The following is a 21413-nucleotide window of genomic DNA, read 5'->3' on the forward strand; positions in this document are numbered from 1 at the left end:
GTCCAACTTTGCAACTTTTCACCCAGGTTCAGTTCCCAGCACCCACATGGCAGCTCACAACTGTGTGTAACTCCAGGGTCCGACGGCCTCACACAGACATACATGCAGGCGAAACACCAATGCATATTTTTTTTAAAAAAATTTTTGTCTTAAAAAATTAAAGCTTATAGAGTGGGAGCAAGACCAGAAATGGTAAGCTCGGCGAATATGGTCAGAATGCATGGTGCAGTTGGACAAAAATGTCACCTTCCTTTTCAACCCACCTGAAAACCAGCTGCTGCTGTCTCTAGGTGTCCGGGAGCCTCGCACCGGAGGGTTGATCTAGAGAGGAGGAAAACCAGCCACGCTCAAACACAGATTGAGGGTGAAACTGGACCTGCTGTAACAGACCCTCCGAGCACCTCACCCCCAGAAACAGACTGCGTGGGCACTGTGCCCATTGAGCGGACCGAGGAGGCCGGCCTGGACAACCCTGCCTTCGAGGAGAGCACCGCAGCCGACTGTACGTGCACTCACCTCTCCTGGCTCATCTTGTCTCCCCCCCCCCCCCCGCTTTCCTCCACTGCCCTGTCACATGACAGTCACATTGGAGTATGGTTTGTATGCCACGTCACACATCCTGCACCGTGCAGCTCTTGCTGGCTGCAGTCTAGAAATAAAGTGAGAGTCTTACCTGGAGGAAAATGGTCAGTCTGCCCCCCCCCTCCTCTCCCCTCCCCTACTGGAATTCACTATTGTCATGTGCGTGATCAGAAACACGCTTGCATCAATACCCAAGCCACAAAGCAACAGGAACAACAAATAGTGACTATACTAAACACTGTGTGTTAATTAGATGAACATTTGTAACCTTAGGAAAATTTAAAAAGCAGGTTAAGCCCTGAGCCCTGAAGGATGGAGGTTCAGACAGCTACTCCGTGCTGCAGGTACATCATCTGACTCCGCACCAGTGCTATCCAAACACCCACCAGGCAGCACACAAAGCCTGGGACGTTGGCCGTTTATTTACAACTCATATTCTCTTAAAGACCCTAAGTCAGCCTCCATGCCCATCCCCCAGGCTCATGCCCCCCCCAAGCTCAGTCCACGCTCACCCGCCCCCTGCACTCACCCCATGCTTACCCCGAGCTCACCCCCAACACTAACCCTCCACACTCACCCCATGCTTACCCCGAGCTCACCCCCCACGCTCACCCTCCACACTCACTCCGAGCTCACCGCACACTCATACATCATGCTCACCCCCACACTCACCCCACACTCATACCCCATGCTCACCCCCACACTCACCCCACACTCACCCCACACTCATACCCCATGCTCACCCCCATGCTCACCCCACACTCATACCCCATGCTCACCCCACACTCATACCCCATGCTCACCCCACACTCATACCCCATGCTCACCCCACACTCATACCCCATGCTCACCCCCACGCTCACCCCACATTCATACCCCATGCTCACCCCCACGCTCACCCCACACTCATACCCCATGCTCACCCCACACTCATACCCCATGCTCACCCCACACTCACCCCACACTTATACCCCATGCTCACCCCCACGCTCACCCCACATTCATACCCCATGCTCACCCCCACGCTCACCCCACATTCATACCCCATGCTCACCCCACATTCATACCCCATGCTCACCCCACACTCACCCCACACTTATACCCCATGCTCACCCCACACTCATACCCCATGCTCACCCCACACTCATACCCCATGCTCACCCCACACTCACCCCACACTCATACCCCATGCTCACCCCACAGTCATACCCCATGCTCACCCCACACTCATACCCCATGCTCACCCCACACTCATACCCCATGCTCACCCCCACGCTCACCCCACATTCATACCCCATGCTCACCCCCACGCTCACCCCACATTCATACCCCATGCTCACCCCACACTCATACCCCATGCTCACCCCACACTCATACCCCATGCTCACCCCACACTCACCCCACACTTATACCCCATGCTCACCCCCACGCTCACCCCACACTCATACCCCATGCTCACCCCACACTCACCCCACACTCATACCCCATGCTCACCCCCACGCTCACCCCACATTCATACCCCATGCTCACCCCCACGCTCACCCCACATTCATACCCCATGCTCACCCCCACACTCACCCCACACTCATACCCCATGCTCACCCCACACTCACCCCACACTCATACCCCATGCTCACCCCACACTCATACCCCATGCTCACCCCACACTCACCCCACACTCATACCCCATGCTCACCCCCACGCTCACCCCACATTCATACCCCATGCTCACCCCCATGCTCACCCCACATTCATACCTCATGCTCACCCCCACATTCACCCCACACTCACCCCATGCTCACCCCACACTCACCCCATGCTCACCCCCATGCTCACCCCACACTCATACCCCATGCTCACCCCACACTCATACCCCATGCTCACCCCCACGCTCACCCCACACTCATACCCCATGCTCACCCCACACTCACCCCACACTCATACCCCATGCTCACCCTCCACACTCACTCCGAGCTCACCCCACACTCATACCCCATGCTCACCCCACACTCATACCCCATGCTCACCCCCATGCTCACCCCACATTCATACCCCATGCTCACCCCCACGCTCACCCCACACTCATACCCCATGCTCACCCCCACGCTCACCCCCACACTCACCCCACGCTCACCCCCACACTCACCCCACGCTCACCCCACACTCATACCCCATGCTCACCCCACACTCATACCCCATGCTCACCCCACACTCATACCCCATGCTCACCCCCACGCTCACCCCACACTCATACCCCATGCTCACCCCACACTCATACCCCATGCTCACCCCACACTCATACCCCATGCTCACCCCCACGCTCACCCCACACTCATACCCCATGCTCACCCCACACTCATACCCCATGCTCACCCCACACTCATACCCTATGCTCACCCCACACTCATACCCCATGCTCACCCCACACTCATACCCCATGCTCACCCCCACGCTCACCCCACACTCATACCCCATGCTCACCCCACACTCATACCCTATGCTCACCCCCATGCTCACCCCACACTCATACCCCATGCTCACCCCACACTCATACCCTATGCTCACCCCCATGCTCACCCCACACTCATACCCCATGCTCACCCCACACTCATACCCTATGCTCACCCCACACTCATACCCCATGCTCACCCCACACTCATACCCTATGCTCACCCCCATGCTCACCCCACACTCATACCCCATGCTCACCCCACACTCATACCCCATGCTCACCCCCACGCTCACCCCACACTCATACCCCATGCTCACCCCACACTCATACCCCATGCTCACCCCACACTCATACCCTATGCTCACCCCCATGCTCACCCCACACTCATACCCCATGCTCACCCCACACTCATACCCTATGCTCACCCCACACTCATACCCCATGCTCACCCCACACTCATACCCCATGCTCACCCCCACGCTCACCCCACACTCATACCCCATGCTCACCCCACACTCATACCCCATGCTCACCCCACACTCATACCCCACGCTCACCCCACACTCATACCCCATGCTTACCCCACACTCATACCCTATGCTCACCCCCATGCTCACCCCACACTCATACCCCATGCTCACCCCACACTCATACCCCATGCTCACCCCACACTCATACCCTATGCTCACCCCCACGCTCACCCCACACTCATACCCCATGCTCACCCCACACTCATACCCTATGCTCACCCCCATGCTCACCCCACACTCATACCCCATGCTCACCCCACACTCATACCCCATGCTCACCCCACACTCATACCCTATGCTCACCCCCACGCTCACCCCACACTCATACCCCATGCTCACCCCACATTCATACCCCATGCTCACCCCCACACTCACCCCACGCTCACCCCACACTCATACCCCATGCTCACCCCACACTCACCCCACACTCATACCCCATGCTCACCCCACACTCATACCCCATGCTCACCCCACACTCACCCCACACTTATACCCCATGCTCACCCCACACTCATACCCCATGCTCACCCCACACTCATACCCCACGCTCACCCCACACTCATACCCCACGCTCACCCCACACTCATACCCCACGCTCACCCCACACTCATACCCCACGCTCACCCCACACTCATACCCCACGCTCACCCCACACTCATACCCCATGCTCACCCCACACTCATACCCCATGCTCACCCCACACTCATACCCCATGCTCACCCCACACTCATACCCCATGCTCACCCCACACTCACCCCACACTCATACCCCATGCTCACCCCACACTCATACCCCATGCTCACCCCACGCTCACCCCACACTCATACCCCATGCTCACCCCACGCTCACCCCACACTCATACCCCACGCTCACCCCACACTCATACCCCACGCTCACCCCACACTCATACCCCACGCTCACCCCACACTCATACCCCACACTCACCCCACACTCATACCCCATGCTCACCCCCACGCTCACCCCACACTCATACCCCATGCTCACCCCACGCTCACCCCACACTCATACCCCACGCTCACCCCACACTCATACCCCACGCTCACCCCACACTCATACCCCACGCTCACCCCACACTCATACCCCACGCTCACCCCACACTCATACCCCACGCTCACCCCACACTCATACCCCATGCTCACCCCACACTCATACCCCATGCTCACCCCACACTCATACCCCATGCTCACCCCACACTCACCCCACACTCATACCCCATGCTCACCCCACACTCATACCCCATGCTCACCCCACGCTCACCCCACACTCATACCCCACACTCACCCCACACTCATACCCCACGCTCACCCCACACTCATACCCCACGCTCACCCCACACTCATACCCCATGCTCACCCCACACTCATACCCCATGCTCACCCCACACTCATACCCCATGCTCACCCCACACTCATACCCCACGCTCACCCCACACTCATACCCCACGCTCACCCCACACTCATACCCCACGCTCACCCCACACTCATACCCCACGCTCACCCCACACTCATACCCCACGCTCACCCCACACTCATACCCCATGCTCACCCCACACTCATACCCCATGCTCACCCCACACTCATACCCCATGCTCACCCCACACTCATACCCCACGCTCACCCCACACTCATACCCCACGCTCACCCCACACTCATACCCCACGCTCACCCCACACTCATACCCCACGCTCACCCCACACTCATACCCCATGCTCACCCCACACTCATACCCCACGCTCACCCCACACTCATACCCCATGCTCACCCCACACTCATACCCCATGCTCACCCCACACTCATACCCCATGCTCACCCCACACTCATACCCCATGCTCACCCCACACTCATACCCCACGCTCACCCCACACTCATACCCCACGCTCACCCCACACTCATACCCCACGCTCACCCCACACTCATACCCCACGCTCACCCCACACTCATACCCCATGCTCACCCCACACTCATACCCCATGCTCACCCCACACTCATACCCCATGCTCACCCCACACTCATACCCCACGCTCACCCCACACTCATACCCCACGCTCACCCCACACTCATACCCCATGCTCACCCCACACTCATACCCCACGCTCACCCCACACTCATACCCCATGCTCACCCCACACTCATACCCCATGCTCACCCCACACTCATACCCCATGCTCACCCCACACTCACCCCACACTCATACCCCATGCTCACCCCACACTCATACCCCATGCTCACCCCACGCTCACCCCACACTCATACCCCATGCTCACCCCACGCTCACCCCACACTCATACCCCATGCTCACCCCACGCTCACCCCACACTCATACCCCACGCTCACCCCACACTCATACCCCATGGTCACCCCACACTCACCCCACACTCATACCCCACGCTCACCCCACACTCATACCCCATGCTCACCCCACGCTCACCCCACACTCATACCCCATGCTCACCCCACACTCATACCCCATGCTCACCCCACACTCATACCCCATGCTCACCCCACACTCACCCCACACTCATACCCCATGCTCACCCCACACTCATACCCCATGCTCACCCCACACTCATACCCCACGCTCACCCCACACTCATACCCCATGCTCACCCCACACTCATACCCCATGCTCACCCCACACTCATACCCCATGCTCACCCCACACTCACCCCACACTCATACCCCACGCTCACCCCACACTCATACCCCATGCTCACCCCACACTCACCCCACACTCATACCCCATGCTCACCCCACACTCATACCCCACGCTCACCCCACACTCATACCCCATGCTCACCCCACACTCATACCCCACGCTCACCCCACACTCATACCCCATGCTCACCCCACACTCACCCCACACTCATACCCCATGCTCACCCCACGCTCACCCCACACTCATACCCCATGCTCACCCCACACTCATACCCCATGCTCACCCCACACTCATACCCCACGCTCACCCCACACTCATACCCCATGCTCACCCCACACTCATACCCCATGCTCACCCCACACTCACCCCACACTCATACCCCATGCTCACCCCACACTCATACCCCATGCTCACCCCACACTCATACCCCATGCTCACCCCACACTCATACCCCATGCTCACCCCACACTCATACCCCACGCTCACCCCACACTCATACCCCATGCTCACCCCACACTCATACCCCACGCTCACCCCACACTCATACCCCATGCTCACCCCACACTCATACCCCATGCTCACCCCACACTCACCCCACACTCATACCCCATGCTCACCCCACACTCATACCCCATGCTCACCCCACACTCATACCCCACGCTCACCCCACACTCATACCCCATGCTCACCCCACACTCACCCCACACTCATACCCCACGCTCACCCCACACTCATACCCCATGCTCACCCCACACTCACCCCACACTCATACCCCATGCTCACCCCACACTCATACCCCATGCTCACCCCACACTCACCCCACACTCATACCCCATGCTCACCCCACACTCATACCCCACGCTCACCCCACACTCATACCCCATGCTCACCCCACACTCATACCCCATGCTCACCCCACACTCATACCCCACGCTCACCCCACACTCATACCCCATGCTCACCCCACACTCATACCCCATGCTCACCCCACACTCACCCCACACTCATACCCCATGCTCACCCCACACTCATACCCCACGCTCACCCCACACTCATACCCCATGCTCACCCCACACTCATACCCCATGCTCACCCCACACTCATACCCCACGCTCACCCCACACTCATACCCCATGCTCACCCCACACTCATACCCCATGCTCACCCCACACTCACCCCACACTCATACCCCATGCTCACCCCACACTCATACCCCATGCTCACCCCACACTCATACCCCACGCTCACCCCACACTCATACCCCATGCTCACCCCACACTCACCCCACACTCATACCCCATGCTCACCCCACACTCATACCCCATGCTCACCCCACACTCACCCCACACTCATACCCCATGCTCACCCCACACTCACCCCACACTCATACCCCACGCTCACCCCACACTCACCCCACACTCATACCCCATGCTCACCCCACACTCATACCCCATGCTCACCCCACACTCACCCCACACTCATACCCCATGCTCACCCCACACTCATACCCCATGCTCACCCCACACTCACCCCACACTCATACCCCATGCTCACCCCACACTCATACCCCACGCTCACCCCACACTCACCCCACACTCATACCCCATGCTCACCCCACACTCATACCCCATGCTCACCCCACACTCATACCCCATGCTCACCCCACACTCACCCCACACTCATACCCCATGCTCACCCCACACTCACCCCACACTCATACCCCATGCTCACCCCACACTCACCCCACACTCATACCCCATGCTCACCCCACACTCACCCCACACTCATACCCCATGCTCACCCCACACTCATACCCCACGCTCACCCCACACTCATACCCCATGCTCACCCCACACTCATACCCCATGCTCACCCCACACTCACCCCACACTCATACCCCATGCTCACCCCAAACTCATACCCCATGCTCACCCCACACTCATACCCCACGCTCACCCCACACTCATACCCCATGCTCACCCCACACTCACCCCACACTCATACCCCACGCTCACCCCACACTCATACCCCATGCTCACCCCACACTCACCCCACACTCATACCCCATGCTCACCCCACACTCATACCCCATGCTCACCCCACACTCACCCCACACTCATACCCCATGCTCACCCCACACTCACCCCACACTCATACCCCATGCTCACCCCACACTCATACCCCATGCTCACCCCACACTCACCCCACACTCATACCCCATGCTCACCCCACACTCATACCCCATGCTCACCCCACACTCATACCCCACGCTCACCCCACACTCATACCCCATGCTCACCCCACACTCACCCCACACTCATACCCCATGCTCACCCCACACTCATACCCCATGCTCACCCCACACTCATACCCCATGCTCACCCCACGCTCACCCCACACTCATACCCCATGCTCACCCCACACTCATACCCCATGCTCACCCCACACTCACCCCACACTCATACCCCATGCTCACCCCACACTCATACCCCATGCTCACCCCACACTCATACCCCACGCTCACCCCACACTCATACCCCATGCTCACCCCACACTCATACCCCACGCTCACCCCACACTCATACCCCATGCTCACCCCACACTCATACCCCACGCTCACCCCACACTCATACCCCACGCTCACCCCACACTCATACCCCACGCTCACCCCACACTCATACCCCATGCTCACCCCACACTCATACCCCACGCTCACCCCACACTCATACCCCATGCTCACCCCACACTCATACCCCACGCTCACCCCACACTCATACCCCACGCTCACCCCACACTCATACCCCACGCTCACCCCACACTCATACCCCACGCTCACCCCACACTCATACCCCACGCTCACCCCACACTCATACCCCATGCTCACCCCACACTCATACCCCATGCTCACCCCACACTCATACCCCATGCTCACCCCACACTCATACCCCATGCTCACCCCACACTCATACCCCACGCTCACCCCACACTCATACCCCACGCTCACCCCACACTCATACCCCATGCTCACCCCACACTCACCCCACACTCATACCCCACGCTCACCCCACACTCATACCCCATGCTCACCCCACACTCATACCCCATGCTCACCCCACACTCACCCCACACTCATACCCCATGCTCACCCCACACTCATACCCCATGCTCACCCCACACTCATACCCCACGCTCACCCCACACTCATACCCCATGCTCACCCCACACTCACCCCACACTCATACCCCACGCTCACCCCACACTCATACCCCATGCTCACCCCACACTCACCCCACACTCATACCCCATGCTCACCCCACACTCATACCCCATGCTCACCCCACACTCACCCCACACTCATACCCCATGCTCACCCCACACTCACCCCACACTCATACCCCACGCTCACCCCACACTCATACCCCATGCTCACCCCACACTCACCCCACACTCATACCCCATGCTCACCCCACACTCATACCCCATGCTCACCCCACACTCACCCCACACTCATACCCCATGCTCACCCCACACTCATACCCCATGCTCACCCCACACTCATACCCCACGCTCACCCCACACTCATACCCCATGCTCACCCCACACTCACCCCACACTCATACCCCACGCTCACCCCACACTCATACCCCATGCTCACCCCACACTCATACCCCATGCTCACCCCACACTCATACCCCACGCTCACCCCACACTCATACCCCATGCTCACCCCACACTCACCCCACACTCATACCCCACGCTCACCCCACACTCATACCCCATGCTCACCCCACGCTCACCCCACACTCATACCCCATGCTCACCCCACACTCATACCCCATGCTCACCCCACACTCATACCCCATGCTCACCCCACACTCATACCCCATGCTCACCCCACACTCATACCCCACGCTCACCCCACACTCATACCCCATGCTCACCCCACACTCATACCCCATGCTCACCCCACGCTCACCCCACACTCATACCCCATGCTCACCCCACGCTCACCCCACACTCATACCCCATGCTCACCCCACACTCATACCCCATGCTCACCCCACACTCATACCCCATGCTCACCCCACACTCATACCCCACGCTCACCCCACACTCATACCCCATGCTCACCCCACACTCATACCCCATGCTCACCCCACGCTCACCCCACACTCATACCCCATGCTCACCCCACGCTCACCCCACACTCATACCCCATGCTCACCCCACACTCATACCCCATGCTCACCCCACACTCATACCCCATGCTCACCCCACACTCATACCCCATGCTCACCCCACACTCATACCCCACGCTCACCCCACACTCATACCCCATGCTCACCCCACACTCATACCCCATGCTCACCCCACGCTCACCCCACACTCATACCCCATGCTCACCCCACACTCATACCCCATGCTCACCCCACACTCATACCCCATGCTCACCCCACGCTCACCCCACACTCATACCCCATGCTCACCCCACACTCATACCCCATGCTCACCCCACACTCATACCCCATGCTCACCCCACGCTCACCCCACACTCATACCCCATGCTCACCCCACACTCATACCCCACGCTCACCCCACACTCATACCCCATGCTCACCCCACGCTCACCCCACACTCATACCCCACGCTCACCCCACACTCATACCCCATGCTCACCCCACACTCACCCCACACTCATACCCCACGCTCACCCCACACTCATACCCCATGCTCACCCCACGCTCACCCCACACTCATACCCCATGCTCACCCCACACTCATACCCCATGCTCACCCCACACTCATACCCCATGCTCACCCCACACTCACCCCACACTCATACCCCATGCTCACCCCACACTCATACCCCATGCTCACCCCACACTCATACCCCATGCTCACCCCACACTCATACCCCATGCTCACCCCACACTCACCCCACACTCATACCCCATGCTCACCCCACACTCATACCCCATGCTCACCCCACACTCACCCCACACTCATACCCCATGCTCACCCCACACTCATACCCCATGCTCACCCCACACTCACCCCACACTCATACCCCATGCTCACCCCACACTCATACCCCATGTTCACCCCACGCTCACCCCACACTCATACCCCACACTCACCCCACACTCATACCCCATGCTCACCCCACACTCATACCCCATGCTCACCCCACACTCACCCCACACTCATACCCCATGCTCACCCCACACTCATACCCCATGCTCACCCCACGCTCACCCCACACTCATACCCCACACTCACCCCACACTCATACCCCATGCTCACCCCCACGCTCACCCCACATTCATACCCCACGCTCACCCCACATTCATACCCCACGCTCACCCCACACTCATACCCCATGCTCACCCCACACTCATACCCCATGCTCACCCCACACTCATACCCCATGCTCACCCCACGCTCACCCCACACTCATACCCCACACTCACCCCACACTCATACCCCATGCTCACCCCCACGCTCACCCCACATTCATACCCCACGCTCACCCCACACTCATACCCCATGCTCACCCCACACTCATACCCCATGCTCACCCCACACTCATACCCCATGCTCACCCCCACGCTCACCCCACATTCATACCCCATGCTCACCCCACACTCATACCCCATGCTCACCCCACACTCATACCCCATGCTCACCCCACGCTCACCCCACACTCATACCCCACACTCACCCCACACTCATACCCCATGCTCACCCCCACGCTCACCCCACATTCATACCCCACGCTCACCCCACACTCATACCCCATGCTCACCCCACACTCATACCCCATGCTCACCCCACACTCATACCCCATGCTCACCCCACGCTCACCCCACACTCATACCCCACACTCACTCCACACTCATACCCCATGCTCACCCCCACGCTCACCCCACATTCATACCCCACGCTCACCCCACACTCATACCCCATGCTCACCCCACACTCATACCCCATGCTCACCCCACACTCATACCCCATGCTCACCCCACGCTCACCCCACACTCATACCCCATGCTCACCCCACGCTCACCCCACACTCATACCCCACACTCACCCCACACTCATACCCCATGCTCACCCCCACGCTCACCCCACACTCATACCCCACGCTCACCCCACACTCATACCCCACGCTCACCCCACACTCATACCCCATGCTCACCCCACACTCATACCCCATGCTCACCCCACACTCATACCCCACGCTCACCCCACATTCATACCCCATGCTCACCCCACACTCATACCCCATGCTCACCCCACATTCATACCCCATGCTCACCCCACACTCATACCCCACACTCACCCCACACTCATACCCCATGCTCACCCCCACACTCATACCCCATGCTCACCCCACACTCATACCCCATGCTCACCCCACACTCATACCCCATGCTCACCCCCACACTCATACCCCATGCTCACCCCACACTCATACCCCATGCTCACCCCACACTCATACCCCATGCTCACCCCACACTCATACCCCATGCTCACCCCCACACTCATACCCCATGCTCACCCCACACTCATACCCCACGCTCACCCCACATTCATACCCCATGCTCACCCCACACTCATACCCCACACTCACCCCACACTCATACCCCATGCTCACCCCACACTCATACCCCACGCTCACCCCACATTCATACCCCATGCTCACCCCACACTCATACCCCACACTCACCCCACACTCATACCCCATGCTCACCCCCACACTCACCCCACACTCATACCCCATGCTCACACCCCGTGCTCACTCCTGAGCTCACGCCTCACGCTCACCCTCCATGCTCACACAGTGCTTGCCACATCTGTGGTGCTTTTTGCCTCTCAGGACTCAGTACCATTGTGACCTCTCTTGAGCTTCCGGGGTTTCCTCGGCCTTGTACAGTCTACTTGTTTCCTGGTCAGGCCTCTAACACTGAAAGCATGGTGGCTTTCTGTCAGCCTGTGGGCCCTACTGACCTGGCACATAGTAATTATGTATTGGTGGTTACTGATCACCTGCGGAAGGAGGAGGCTTGTCCGACTCTAACAGTGGCATGGTCGTTGTTCACCCACAAGCCCCCGTGCGGAGCTAGAGAGATGCTGAACAAGTCGGCTTTCTCATTTGACTTGGCAGCCGTACAGCAGCCGCTCAGTTTACCAGAAGGAGAGATCACCACCATCGAGATCCACCGCACCAACCCATACATCCAGCTAGGAATCAGCATCGTGGGTGGCAACGAGACGCCACTGATAAACATCGTCATCCAGGAAGTCTACCGCGACGGGGTCATCGCCAGAGATGGACGGCTCCTCGCCGGGGACCAGATTCTTCAGGTGACAGCTCTACTATTCTGCCAGCTTGTGCCTTTTTGTTTTACAACTTAGCCAATTATAATATATATAGAGAGAGAGACAGAGACAGACACAGAGACACAGAGACAGAGTGGCATGGTCTTCCTATGTAGCTCTGACTGGCCTAGATCCTGATAGTGTAGAGCAGGCAGGCCTCAAACTCAGGCTGGCCTAGAGCCGTCAGGTTGCGGGGTTGCGGGTGGGGCTGTCACACCCAGCTGACAGCTTTGCTGCATGTGCATCACTTCATTTCTTCCTGTGCCTGGATTGTTACTTCTCTTCTCTCACTTTAATTTTCAGTACTGCATGTGACCGGGCACTTGGTGCAGGGGCAGGCCTCTCTGGCATGTTGGACACTGCACACTTGTGTCCTGGACTCTGGACTCTGGACTCCCAGGGCCACCCTTGACCAGGCTAGACTTTTCTTTCCCATTGCTTTTATTTTACACCCAGCTTTCCGTCCACCTCGTCCCTGCATGTCTGCTTGTTCCTTCCCTTCACCTGCTCTGCGCTGGCTGAAGATGGTGTGTTGTTTTTTTCACCATCCTGGGGATTCAGGGCGGGTCTGTATACATGCTAGGCAGGCACTCTGCCCCTGAGGCACACCTACGTTTGTACCACAGAAGGGAAGATTCAGAACTCTCACCCCATGGCACCCTGCCAGCATCCGGCTCTGGGTTTGCAGCCACTGCTCTCCTGTCCCCCGGATCCTGCCTTAAGAATAGAATGTTAGAAGCAGGCACCCGTCCCCAAAGCACCAGAAGGCGTTACTGATAGGGTGGGAAAGCAAATGTCCTGTTTCATAGGACTGGTGTCTCAGGACAACCACCCTGAGCATCTGAGTCACTGTGATTTAAAAAAAAGGGGGGGGGATAATTTCTATAAGGAAAAATATCATAAACAAGGGGGAAACTGCCTTCTCAGAGCCCAAGCAGAGCCCGTCTTCCTCAGCCCCATTTAGTCCTTGCTGCAATCTGCTGAGGCCTCCTGTGTCCCTGCTACCTCTCTAGGCCTCCAGCACTTCATTCCATCTCGTACCGTGTCTCTCCTCTCCTCTCTGGAGTCCAGCTGTGACCCTCATGTGCCAATGGCGCTCAGGATCCAGGTGCTTCATGTAGCCTGGTGAGACAGGATTTCTCTGTGTAACAGCCCTGGCTGTCCTGCAACTCGCTCTGTGGACCAGGCTGGCCTCAAACTCAGAGATCCACCTGCCTCTGCCTCCCGAGTTCTGGGACTGGGATTAAAGGTGTGCGCCATGACTGTTCAGCTGCAGCGTCCCTTCTTAATCAGAGCTCTTTCCTACAGTGCTCTGGACACCATACTAGCTGCTGCAGATACACTTAAAAATAACTCACCCTGTCTCAAAAAAAAAAAAAAGTCACGAGGCGGCACTGGGCAGGTCAGCCTTCCTGTGGGAAACCTCTCTCCCTCCTCAGCTGGCTCTCACCTGTGCTAACTGTTGAGCCGCACTTCCCACACTGATCTGTCACACCCCACTAATGAAGGTGTTCGTGAGGTTTAATTGTGCGCAGCCTTTCTCTGGTAGCTGCAACAACGCTCGTGGTCTGCTCTGTGGCACAGATTTGTCACCGTGTAATAGAGAGGAGATATTCTGAGCCAACAAAAGAGTGAACTTGGCTGAGACACACTGTTAGGAACAGCCACGTCCCTTAACCTGACACCTCGGGCACTTTGCTGTCCCCAGGGGGATCTTCAGGTGTGGGGGCGCACTGGCCTGGCTGCAGGGCAGCGGGGATTGGGGTTCACTGGGGTTCTTGGCTTCAGTGTGTTCTCTTCAGTCCTCAAGCCCCACACCCTTCCGTGGCCACTGGCACGGCTGGCACAGACTGAACTTACAGATTACATTTGTGATTTGACTTCTGATCTGTCGTTTCTATGTACAGTATCTCTGCTGTCACTTTACATTGGTACTCTGGCTGCCCACGGCTGGCGCCATGCTGAAGACACTTCCCCGCATTGCACGATACTAACCTCTGCCCTGTGTTTAGAGAGACTCTTACCGCTGTTTCCCCCAGTGCAGCCCTCCCAGACATCTCGCCACCGCGGTCTTTACTGCAGCCCTCGTACGGTTGTTGCTCCGCATCTGGCCTTTCTAGCAGTAACTTAAGTGTATGCTCTGCTTCCTGTTTTAACATGTGCCAATTGAAAATCCTCTTGCAGTAAGGTGGTTCATTCGCAGACTAGTGAGCGCCTTGTACCTTAGTAAACACGCAGTTAGGGGGAGTAACGGGATTTTTCCACATTAAAGTACACATGCGCGTGTACACACCCACACATGTGTACCCACGCACATGCACACACGTGTAGGGAACCTGTGCTCTCACAGCTCTATGCAGCTCTGCAAAGACTCGTATGCAGCCTTTTGAGCAATTTTAAAGGAAAAATTATAATTATGCCAACATTAAAAGTGACACAGCTTTTAGAACATTAAAAGTAAATAATTTTAGTTTGATCAGAAACAACAGTGATTCACATCATGTGAATTAACAACAAAAGCCATATTTAGTGAACATACACAATAGAGTTTACTATTTGTGCTCTTTTTACAAAACCTGAAACAGTATGTCCCAGGCTGCTTTCTCTGGGTCTCACTGGCTACCGTGCAATCATGGAGAAGGAGTCAGTATACAGTATAGCCAAGTATCTGCTGTCCTGCTTTACAAAGAAAGGAGGCTGCATGCTTACTTGTCTCTCAAAAACAGCTGTGTTCCAGCTGGGCATTTTGTCCTTGGTGACTGAAGGTGGAAAACGGCGATAACCAGCTCTTAGCTGAGCAGCTAAAGTGACAACGGGCCCATGGGTCCTGCCAGCCTGGTTTCCCTAAAGATGCCTTGGAGTTCTGGTCTCGTCCAGTGTTAGTTGTTGGTTCTGTCAAAATCTCAGAATGGCTGCTGCTTGCACAAGTGTTATAAACATGGGAGAATAGTAAGCTCGTGTGTAATGCCTGCAGATTTGATGTCTGGGTTTAAAAAGGTATCCATAGACCAAAATCAACAAAATTCAAGGTCGTACTGTTAGAAACTACCAAACCCAGAAAATAAGAGAAGAAAGACGACAGCCCAGATCCAGCGAGACAGAGCTGCCCTTTGCAGCTGTGTACAAAGGGGAAGGCCTTGCTTATGTAAACGTCTGTGGACAGCCTTGAGGAGCCCTGTATTCACACATTCCTGACTCAGGGCTGTCCCATCAAAGGTGGTCAGAGAACACCAGCTTTATCTCAGATGGATTCAGAGCACTAATTGTGATAAATAGGAAAATTATACTCACCTCCTAGGTGGATAATTGAAGCTGGACTATTTTCCTAAGTGACGTTACATGTTCAAAGATCAGTCACTGTAATTGTGTCAGGGCTGTCTGTTGTAATGATTACATGAATATTGAATTACACTCAGCATATTAAACATGTATTATATGTACATGCTCATGATTACAGTGGAATTGTAATTATATACTTTAAACATCACTCAGAATGTACAACTTTTAAAGAAATAAAATGCTTTATTTTATCTGAAGTAAATGTGTTTCATTAGGCAAAGCAGGTTTGAAATCCCAGAGCCCGAGCCCATGAGCCACCAGAGCTGCGCTGCTTGTGAGTTCGCCCTGCTGGGATGGGGTCTGGCCCTCTGCACTGCTCCTGTGAAGTAGAGGAGACACAGATGGGTTCCGTATTCCCAGAGGTTATCAATAAGAAACTAGCAGGACCAAGGACTGTACTCCCAGAGTGTCGCCAAGGCCAGCGTTCCGACTACTGTTCAACAGTGCTGTTAGTTCATTTTAAATCCGATTCTGTAAAGTCGTTAGAGTGGCTTTCCTTGTAGGCAATGGATCCATTTTCTCCATAATGGTTTCCTTTGGAGATGTCGCCTAGACATTTCTGCAAGTTAGGAAAATAACATCTTGTCATGCATTGGTCAGAGGAGGTTTTTTTGTTGTTGTTCCTTTGTCATTTCAGGTCAACAACCACGATATCAGCAACGTGTCCCATAACTACGCTCGGGCTGTGCTTTCCCAGCCTTGCAGCTCGCTGCACCTCACCGTGCTTCGGGAGAGGCGCTTTGGCAGCCGAGCAAACAGCCATGCCGACGGCAGCGCACCGCCCCGGGATGAGGTCTTCCAGGTGCTGCTCCACAAACGAGACTCGGCCGAGCAGCTCGGCATTAAATTAGTCCGAAGGACAGACGAGCCAGGTGTTTTTATTCTGGACCTTCTGGAAGGGGGGCTGGCAGCCCAGGACGGCAGGCTCAACAGCAATGACCGGGTGCTGGCCATCAACGGGCATGACCTAAAGCACGGGACCCCGGAACTCGCAGCCCAGATCATCCAGGTGAGTGCCCAGCAGTGAGACGGGTGTCACACGGCACATAACCAGGGCCATCTGTGGGTGTTTCTTTGGAAGAAAGGCTTCAGAACCCACAATATTACATATGACCTCCCTTAAACAGGGCTTGGGGTTTGGGGGGTTTATTGTTGATGGCTGTTTAGCTGAAACCCATGTCCCCATGTGCTTTGGATTTTCTGTTTGTACAGTGTAGGCACGTCAGCTTTACGTCACTTCAAGAGAGCTAGCGAGGGCTTACTTCAACCAATAAGCTTGTCAAAGCAGTTTTCAAGGAAAGCTGAAGTGCTGCTTTGGGCTCTCGGGGACTAACAGTCATGGCAGTGAGTGTGTATTGTAAGAAAAGCCCTCTAGCCCCTGGACAACTCCCACGGCGCAGTGGAATCAGCACAGTGGGCCTGTGACTGTCACCTCAGCATTTGTTTGTCAGACCTGGGATGCTGCTGACGACCGGGCAAACGGTTTATAGCACACTGTTAAAGGCCTGTCACTTACTTCCAATCAGACAGCCAAAAACAAAGCAATTCTTTGTTCTTATTATTAGATGGTGTGTGTGTGTGTGTGTGTGTGTGTGCATGCCCATGTATGTGTGTGTATGTGTGTGTGCCTGTGCCTTCCATGGTGCACATGGCAATCAGAGGACAGCTGCAGTAGCTGCTCGTGGAGGGCCCGGCAGTTGAGGTTAGATCAGGCGTGACAGCAAGTGCCTTCCCCTCTTGAGCCACCTTTCCAGCCCAGGACAGGCACAGTTTCCACTTAAGGCCGGCCATCAAGTCTTCCACAGGAGGAATGGCGAAGTGGGGTTGTGGTGCTGACCGAAGAGAAGCATCGGGTACATCAGATGTACTTTAAAAAGCAAGGGCAGCATGGCCTGACGTGTAATATGCATGTGAACCTCCATGTTTAAAACAAGTCTTACTCTTGTTAAATGTATAAACTGGCACAAAAGAATTTAACTCTTAAAGGTGGGTATGCACAGGGTGCGCACGCGTGCGTGCGTGCGTGCGTGCGTGCGTGCGTGTGTGTGTGTGTGTGTGTGTTTCAGTGTCAAAGATTTGAAAACATTAGCCTATGACCTTAGCTTCTGACCTTCCTGCCACCAGGTAGTGACTACCCACGAGGCTTTGGTTCAGGGATTGATTAATACACGGAAAGTTAGCTGTGTCCCCAGGCGTTGTTTGCTTGTAGCATCCCTGGGACTGTGGCAGGAGGCACTGGCCTGGGTTACTTAACGAGAACTTGCCGTGATGAGAGAGAAGAGGAGGGTTCCACTAACGGTCTGGAAACTACAAAGTCACCTGTGACGGTTAGTGACGAGTGTGTCTTCTCCAGGCCAGCGGAGAGCGGGTGAACTTAACAGTCGCCAGACCAGGGAAGCCCCAGCCCAGCAACGGCAGCCGTGAAGCCGGAGCGCACAGCAGCAGCCAGCACCATGCTCAGCAACCCGCCCACAGCCGGCCGAGCTCGCACAGGGTGAGGACCAGCCTCTCCTTTAGTCCCTAGCACCCTCTGAGGGTCACTGTTGCAGACTAATAAAGTGTAAGGGTGGGCTTCTCGTGTGCCTGCCAGTCGTAGCACCATGTGAAGTGGTTGGGGGCTTTTTGTTTTGTTTTTGGCTCTTTTGACTTTTTTGTGTTGCTGTTTTGTTTCTTAATGCTGAAATGTGGGCTGTCATTCTGTTGGAAGGCTGAGCCTACGCTTCTGGGGTGTGAAATCTAAGAGTGGCCCCCCAAGTCATTCTGTGTAGTTTCTTGTTAAGAAGGCTTCCTCTGTCAAGTGACAAGAAGTGACACTCCAGGAAAATCCACACGCTTGTTAGTGCTACTTGTAAGCAGGTGCTTCTCAGGTTGCTGGTTTAAATGTGATCGTTGGCTTTACGATTGGCTTCATTCACAAGCCAAGCAGTGGTGGCACACGCCTTTAATCCCAGCACTCGGGGCAGAGGCAGATGGATCTGTGGTTTCGAGGCCAGCCTGGTCTATGGAGTGAGTTCCAGGTGAATGAGGACTCATAGCGAGGCACGATCTCAAAGGCAAAGAGCTTTGTCCTCAGTCAGGAATACAACGTAGAACCCCGTGTGGCCTTGTCTGCTGTGCCTCCTCCAGCTGCATGGGTCGGGTCACGTTCCAAAGACTCTCCTTTCCTGCCTAGGACCTCACTCAGTGTGTCATGTGCCAGGAGAAGCACATCACTGTAAAGAAGGAGCCACACGAGTCCCTTGGGATGACGGTCGCGGGGGGCAGAGGGAGTAAGAGTGGTGAGCTGCCCATCTTTGTGACGAGCGTGCCACCCCATGGCTGCCTTGCACGAGACGGCCGAATCAAGAGAGGTAAGACGGTCTGAATTACTGTGTTTCGGGTTAAGCATGACTCCTTAAGTCTTTTAAAGTGTCCTTGTTAGAAAGCATGCTGTTTCTGTAAGGTTGCAAAGTTAACCCTGATGATGGTCCCTGACTGCAGCTCCTCAGACTTGGCCGCTTGTCATCTTGGCATGGAGCCTGTGAGATGCTCACACCTCCAGCTGCGGCAGATAACCCTGAAAGTGTCTTCCGACCTAGAGCAGATGCCATGGGGAGTGTGCAGAAGACTTGAGAGGCGGCGACAGAGGACAGACTTTAGAGAGAACTCCTTCGCGTGTCATGTTCCCGCTCCGGTCTGTCACTGCCGCGATAGACTAGCAGTCTCTCTTCACATGGGAAGAGAGCTGAAGCTGAAAAGTTAGTTTCTCGGGAATGAAGGAAGTCGCCACTGGTTCTCAGAGGTGGGGCCCAGACGCCCTCCGACTGCTCTCGGTGGTCTGCAGTCATGGCGGTGCTGCCTGGCGGTCAGCGCTCTAAAGTGCATCTGTGCTCTGGCAGGGATTGAGTAGAGGATAAGAGTCCGTTTCAGTAAGGCTACTGTGTTTTAAAAGTTATTTGTCCAGTTATAGAATTTGGTGACATTTCAGTTCCTCCATGGTTTGTTTTGTTTTTGATGTGTGTGTGCGCATGTGCCTGTGCCTTCCAAGTTTTTTTTAAATCCACAGCCATTTGTTTATTTTAGTAATGCTTTCAAAAATTGGGTTATACAAAATAACAGTCCAAACCCCGCCTTTCCTCAAGGATTATACAAAAGGACTGTTTTAGTGGCAGCCACTCCTCATAAATGGAGAGTCAAGCTAGTGTGGCTCGTGTGTTCTCACTGCGTGCTCTGTGCTCAGGTCCCTGCTGCTGTGCCTCCACCCTGGTCCAGGGCGTTCTCCTCCCACCAGGATCCTAGCAGTCAGTGATGCGTTACTAGCTGCAGCAGGCTGCACTTCGGGTCACAGAGCAAAACATCCACAGTGTAGTAAAGGCGGGCACTCTGCAGTGTATGTTCCTTCTGCCCGTAAACGTGTGACCGAGACATCCAGGTGTCCGAGTACCGTAGGAAAAGTATCAACAGTGGCCATT

At 55.9% G+C, this 21413-nt stretch overlaps 1 protein-coding gene across 2 annotated transcripts in view; it reads left to right on the plus strand.

The window, feature by feature from the left end:
• Window positions 1-21413, plus strand: part of LNX2 (ligand of numb-protein X 2) — a 72272-nt gene that overhangs the window by 43503 nt on the left and 7356 nt on the right. For both annotated transcript variants that reach the window (XM_084761748.1, XM_084761747.1), the window contains 5 exons: window positions 291-502; window positions 13409-13608; window positions 17600-17971; window positions 19316-19456; window positions 20135-20312. In XM_084761748.1, coding sequence (XP_084617874.1) covers window positions 291-502; window positions 13409-13608; window positions 17600-17971; window positions 19316-19456; window positions 20135-20312 — 1103 coding nt within the window. The remainder of the gene's footprint in view (window positions 1-290; window positions 503-13408; window positions 13609-17599; window positions 17972-19315; window positions 19457-20134; window positions 20313-21413) is intronic.

This window comes from Acomys minous (assembly GCF_964271855.1).
Source record: "Acomys minous genome assembly, chromosome: 16".
In the NCBI taxonomy this organism is placed as follows: Eukaryota; Metazoa; Chordata; class Mammalia; order Rodentia; family Muridae; genus Acomys; species Acomys minous.